General features: G+C 45.8%; 1 protein-coding gene across 1 annotated transcript; it reads right to left on the reverse strand.

Moving 5' to 3' along the window:
- Window positions 1-245: 245 nt before the first annotated feature.
- Window positions 246-5,785, reverse strand: dusp10 (dual specificity phosphatase 10). Its single transcript, XM_070925865.1, has 3 exons — window positions 4,983-5,785; window positions 1,363-1,731; window positions 246-511 (listed from the first exon to the last, which is right to left on the reverse strand). The coding sequence occupies exons 1-3, from the start codon at window positions 5,764-5,766 to the stop codon at window positions 246-248; spliced, it is 1,419 nt and encodes a 472-aa protein (XP_070781966.1). The 5' UTR covers window positions 5,767-5,785.
- Window positions 5,786-6,659: the final 874 nt, after the last annotated feature.

Consider the following 6,659-nt stretch of genomic DNA (forward strand, 5'->3'; position numbering starts at 1 on the left):
AACTCGTCTTCCACTCCGGGACTTCGGCCAGGTCCAAACAGTAGGGATTTTTGGCATTTCTCATCACCACTGACCCAGAGATTTGGCACTCCAGAGAGTCCAAGATGAGCATGAGGAGATTCAAGAAGAATACAGCGACCCTCTATCTCTCTCTCACACTCCGAGCCAGCTCGTGGAGCAGCCGGTCTCTCTTGAAAAACAGTGAGAGTGAGTTCAAGTGTGAGCATCGAGTCGATTGGGTTTGTTTAGACGACGGTTTCCACACCCATCAGCTTTGGTGTGAGGATTCGTGGCGTTATTCCATTGTTGAGGTCCTCCTCGAACTCCAACAGCTGGCCCATGAAGTTGAGGTTCGGGGAGATGATGGGCCTCCTGGTTTTGACAAACTTGTAGGCGTCCGTCATGGTCATCCAGGTGTGCTTCATCAGATAGGCGATCACGATGGTGGCTGAACGAGACACGCCTGCCTGGCAGTGGATCAGAAGGCCCATACCTGCTTGATGTGCTTCCTCTGCAGAGAGGAACATGGAAACAATTAGAACACAAAATAGTTATCGCTTTGTTCCTACGGGGGGAAGTTCATCACACATGATGAGATATTAAAACTTCCTCAGTGACCAGGCATCTATCTGGGTCTGGTTATTGAACTTCAGTATTTTTTATACATTTTTCATGTATCTAAGTATTGGAAACTGTCAAGTGCTGAAAATTGGCATCAAATGCCAGCTCAGACAGCTCAGACAGATATTTCTTAGTTGAAATAATCATTTTGCCAATTATGAGCATTACAGTACAACAATACAATATAAATTTGGCAAAATTAGTATGGGGGCTGGTGTCGACATTTAGCATTTAGTTTAAAACATTTCAAATGACACCCAGCCCTTCATCATCCATTTTCTATCCATTTTCTACTAATTTCTATTCGGTATCACAGCGGATTGCCAACATGTTTTGGCCAGAAACACCCTGGAAGCACAATTTTGCAAATCTAATTCACAGACAGAAACATACACAACACTGTACAATACTTTTAGGCAACCTTCAGTTCAACTACATTTTTTGATTGCAGAAAGAAACATAGATTTTAAATTCGGGAAATAGAGAGCACTGGTATGAGATTGGTAATTGGTCCACATCGGAAGGTTTTCTCAAATGTTGACATTAAACAACACAAAAGTATTGAACTATAATTAAACAATCTCAGATGGTAAAAATGACTCTCGGGTTTAATTGCTTAAGCCTCTCGAGTAGACATTACGCAGTCTTAAAGGGTCACAAGACAAAAAGTTGAGCCACTGAGTTAGCTTACACTTCTGCAGTGAAAACTTCTATTCCTGAACTAAGTGAAAGTCTTCATACCGATGAATTCAAACGCCTCCTCGAAGTACTGCCGCAGGTTCTGCTTGTTGCTGTCCGTGGCGGGCAGGCGCTTGTAGATGAAGAGGCCCGTGTCATAGTGGTAGAGCGGCAGGTGGGTGGTCACGTTTAGGACGTAGCCGATGTTGAAGCGCTGCAGCTGGTTGATGTCCTGAGCGTCGTGCTCGTTCCCCAGATAGAGGAACGGCAGGATTGGAGTCAGCTCTGCGTTCTCTATGTCCGGGGTGGAGGGCAGGGAGTGAGGTAGCGCCCCCGTCAGGCCAGCAGCTGCACCGGTGTCCAAGCCCTCGTGAAGGTGCAGCGAGTGCTCGCACAGGTTCTCGTGGCTCTGCCTGAAGCAGCTAAGGCCTCCTGTGAACACACACAGAAAGATTGTGACGTAAGCTCAACGTAAACACAGTGCTACGTTTTGTGTTTGCTTGTCAGGGCGGGCAGGAAGTCAAATTATTTAACTAAAAAAACTAAAAATTGCAAATTGGAGCTCGTTGGCCTCCTGAGACAGAGCATGAAGCTAACACTGCCAGGGTTAAGGGTTCAATTCCCACTGGAGCCCTCCAAGCTAAAAATACATGCACTCATGCTTCTGTCCACCACATGGCACACGTTACGACTTTGCATACACATCTAATGAAAGCAACTACAACTCACTTTAAAGAGTTTTGAAGCACAAAGACATGAGAAATCCCCAATCCCCAGACTACGCCGTTACATTTGGTTGTAATTTGAATGTCTCCATTTGGATATTAAATTAATATTAAAAGGCCTGTCGTGTTTCCATTTGAAACAACTGACTAAGAAGGAGAGATATGGCCAAACTAGCTACTTGTAGACTGTTTCCACAAGCTAAACTACATGAGAAATCCCCCCTCATTAATCTGCAGGTGAATAAATGTACTAAATGTTTAATACACTTCTCAGGGGACATCTACACTTCTCCAAATAACTGGTTTGCACCTGTTGCCAGTGATGCCATCAGCCAAAGTTTACTTTCAGCACAAGCGTTGTGGGGAGGGGGAGGGCGGTGTCAGACACACACACACACACACACACACACACACACACACACAGTATCAGTTCATGTATTGTTCACATTGCAAGAGTTGACATCATGCCATGTGAGGTCATCGCACAACTTCCCCTTGGTGACCGGGCAGGTGGGGATCTCCTGTCAACCGTCTGACAGCCCGATTGTTAACCATGAAGGAAAGACATTAACCTGATGTTATACGCTGATACTGACACAGCCCTGCCTATAGTGGGATGTCACGGTAATAACTACACGATAGTGAGTAAAAAGAAAGGGAAATCTTTACAGGCTCTCTGACAACAAAGTCAACAAGACGTTAGGGGGGATTTCCACTCACATTGATTTTTCTTACATTTCCAAAGATTCTGAGCTCAGACAGAGCTGCATTAAACTTATACAATTTTTCATAGTATCATATCTCTCTTACACTACAATATCTTTATCACACATACACCTTTGTTCACAACACCACAAATTAAATAAGTTACAAGATCTGACTTTCTGACTGTATTTTTCTTAAGACTAGCAGTTATTTATAGTCGTGTTTCTGGCCGCCTGAAGAGTGTAAGTCCAATATTCACTCTCCTTTATCTCCTTTATCTCCTTTATTTCCTTTCTGAGGGAAATATCTCTCTTTGTTCACCCTCTTATCGCGTACTTTGTCCGGCGTTTGGTGCTGAGCCGGGTCTGTACATTGCCTTTCTCAGAGCTTTTTCACAGAAAATGAGGTTGATGAGAGCAGTGAACCAAAACAACACATTTGTGGGCCGTAAAACCAAAACAGTGAGCAAACCTAACAACAATGGAAAGCCCCTATAAGTTTTTGGCTAGCATCAACAAACAGTCAAGTGGCTAAGCTAGCCACACAGCGTGAAAGCTGCTTCCTATTTTGGCTCAAGCTGAACCAAAGTCGTCCTTTTCAGGTCTGAACTCAGCTGACAAACAACACTTTTCCCAGTAAACTGAGAATAACAGAATCTCCAGAAGCAGCATATTGCTGTGAGATGAAATCTGTCGAGTGTGACCGACTGTCATTATCTCTAAACTAAACTCACAGAGGAAAACATGAAAACTGTGTCTATCACTTTCATAAGCCACAGGCTCAGTTCCTGCTTAGAAATTACCGCTTCTGCCTCACAAGGCCTCTCACACCAGACCCCCTGTTGCTTACCCTAAACCTTCCGACACCACTGACATGTTGCTTATGGCAATTCACAGGATTAAATGTAACCTATTAGTGCTCTTGGCTGCAGCGGGGCAGGGGCAGAAGATTTTGTCTTTCCAGTGGAGTACAGAGCGTCACACAACAACCGTATTACGATAAACCATGACTAAGACGTGCTGGTAACTGAACAAATAATGGAGTGTGAGTAAATTATTCAGCAGCTTTCATATAAGCATGTTCCAAATATGTCACTATTACTACTGCTTGTAATCATCACAAGCCCCTGCCTGCTTCCCCGAGTTACAAAGCACTCATATGTTTTAAGGAAATGAAGAATGAATCACCACTACATTGAGAAATAAATAAAAAAGTGTATTAGAAGTATTCATTGTCATAGAATTAAGACCCTTCCTGCATTACATATTTTGTGTTTATGGTTGTTTTTGCTCACGTTTTGGTAAAATATCAACCATTAAATCACACATCCAAAGTATTTGATTATATAGGATGACATATAGGCTACACTCAAACATGTACATGGGGACACATAGGAGATACTGGCCATTCCTGATACAAAAAAAGGACTTTGTAATGTAGATTAAAAAATAAGTCAGGCTGAGCCGTTTGATTCAACTCGGCAGAGAGGATGTCTTGCATTTTGCAAGAATTAAACCCGGGGAAGAAAAAGCAAGGACTGCCTGTTCCCTCCCACTGAGGCGAGCTTCAGACCGACACCGATGCAGGATGAGAGACTGGAGCGGAGCCTCGTCCATCAAAGTACACAAGAGGACCAGAGGACAGACGAGAAGAGAGAGAGATCAAGGTGCTGTGATCTTACGGCTAGACGGTGACTCGGAGGCAGAAAACACTCAACAGCCCAGCCCCCAACACGACATGCTGCTCCAGCTTCACACACACACACACACACACACCAAAGATAGAAAACATGGCAGCGACCCAGGGACTGCTATCTCAGTAGGCTGCCTTATTTACCAACAGCTGCTTCTCACTCCCTGCAAAATGCCTAATATGTGTCGTATAGAAAGCTGGTGAGGAGTGGGTCCATATGTTTACGTGAGAGGGTGATGAAGACCGAGCAAAAGCACATGCAAAGCTGCTGTATTTGGTATAACTGCTGTAATACTTCAATACACAGCTCACAGAATGACAGCACTACAACCAGTGTGTTTACAGGCAATATCAGCTGACCAAAACAATAAAGGTGAAAGTTTAACAGGCTTTTCAGGTTATATTGCCTCTAAGTTTCTACCGCTGCTTAATCTAACATTGCTTTCAGATGTCTGAACTGATTTGCTCCCTCCAAAGTCAATCTAGAGTCTATCCCCTTTTTATACCGGAAAGCCTTATTTCCACACACACCCCCCCTTCACAAACCACCTTAGGTATTACCTTTGAGGATGATGGGGTCCTTGCCCTCCCTCCTCAGTGACTCCAGGACCACATGAAGTGGCTGGGAGAATGTCAGCCGGTTGGGGTCCGAGGTGCTGTCATCGTAAACCACAATCTCTTTGGAGAAGATGCCCTTATAAGAGTCTTTGCCCTCGCGGCAGGAGATGAGGTCCAGCACAGTGATCTTGCCCTGCTGCAGTCGCCGCCGGCTGATCTTGTCGGAGCAGTTGATGTGCACGGCCCCCCGGATGTGGCTCTTGTTGTACTCCATGAAGGGCCGGCAGTCGATGATGACCGGGACGGGCCCTACAGGGTGTCCCATGGGGCAGCAGGTCATCCGTTTGGCCAGCTCGTTGGGGTGGATGACCCTCACGGTCGACGGGGCCTTCGGGGTGCCCGGGGTGAGACTCGGAGCGCTTAATGCTTCATGGTTGCTGACCATAGGGGTGGGGGGCCCGGCATAGCTGAGGTTGGGGCTGCTGGCGCTCACCTGGCTGTGGCTGAGGCTCTGGCTGTCCTTCTCATAGGTAGTCACAGAGCAGCAGCTGGCACTGCTGCATCCACACGACAACGAGCGCGTGGAGCCCTTGGATGAGGGCATATACGTTACAAGATTGGCCGTCGCCCGGATCTTCACCACGGTGGTGCTGATGACTGTCTTGCTGCTGCTGCTGGTGGCAATGGAGTCCAGGTAGCTGGTGTCCAGGCGCAGTTGGAGTTCCTGAGGTCGGATCGGCCTTGGCAGCGCCACCACAATTCTGTCGTCAAGGGGAGATGGAGGCATGGGGAGGCCGAGGGCTGGACGTTTACGGAGAAGTCAACAAGCCGCTCTGTGGGGGCAGAGAAGCCAAAACATGAGGCGAGGGAAAGAAAATCTTTGCAGAAAAAACTGTTTGGTTCAATGAGTTCTGCATCAACTGATTGAGATCAAGGCTGTGAATGAAAGAGCAGAGAGCATAAAGGCCGACCTCCTGTCTGTTTGATCAACGTGCAAACTATAAAATGTTCTTCTGAAGCCAAATATTAGTAGTGTCAACACCTGCAGGGCTACACCCAACTTGGTGGGAAATTTTAGGCGTGACAGACTGGCCACTAATAATAAACATTGAAATCATCACAGAGTCTGGTGTAACTGAATCACTTTGTAATTAATATGAATCATCCTCCACATTCTGTACATGTGTGTGCATGTGTGTGTGTGATGTTGAATTTTTCATCCCAACTCCGGTCTGTCTGATCCAAAGCTGTTATAACAAGAGAGGGAAAAAAAAGAGAAAAAGATAAAATACTGCATCAACGCTGCGCCGCAGTTTGGTCTCTCCCCCAAATGGAAAGTCGGGGTACAAAAAAAGAAGAAGAAGAAGAAGAAGAAGAAGAAGAAGAAGAAGAAGAGGGGTGGCAATTCCTTTTGATCACCAGCCCGAGCATTTTAAAAGCATGTCATCCTGGCATATTATGTAAAGACACCCGCCGAGCACTGCCTGTCCCGGCCATTGCCATCCTTAAAGCGCGGTGCAGCTTCAGCTTCAGCAGAAATCATTCATGGCCAAATTCATTGAGGAAACCGGCATGAGAACGTGCCGAGAATGTGATATGGCTTTCAGGACGAGACGAACTGATCAGATGAGCTGAACATGAAGGAAATTCAATTTCACACCGCCGTGTAAAATAAAAGAA

The sequence above is a fragment of the Enoplosus armatus genome, chromosome 19, assembly GCF_043641665.1.
Source record: "Enoplosus armatus isolate fEnoArm2 chromosome 19, fEnoArm2.hap1, whole genome shotgun sequence".
Classification (NCBI taxonomy): domain Eukaryota; kingdom Metazoa; phylum Chordata; class Actinopteri; order Centrarchiformes; family Enoplosidae; genus Enoplosus; species Enoplosus armatus.

Coding starts and splice junctions, on each gene's coding strand:
- dusp10 (XM_070925865.1), bottom strand. CDS start 5,766: ATGCCTCCATCTCCCCTTGACGACAGAATTGTGGTGGCGCTGCCAAGG. Junction 1,732..4,982: donor GGACCCCATCATCCTCAAAG/GTAATACCTAAG, acceptor GTGTGTTCACAG/GAGGCCTTAGCTGCTTCAGG. Junction 512..1,362: donor GGAGGCGTTTGAATTCATCG/GTATGAAGACTT, acceptor TCCTCTCTGCAG/AGGAAGCACATCAAGCAGGT.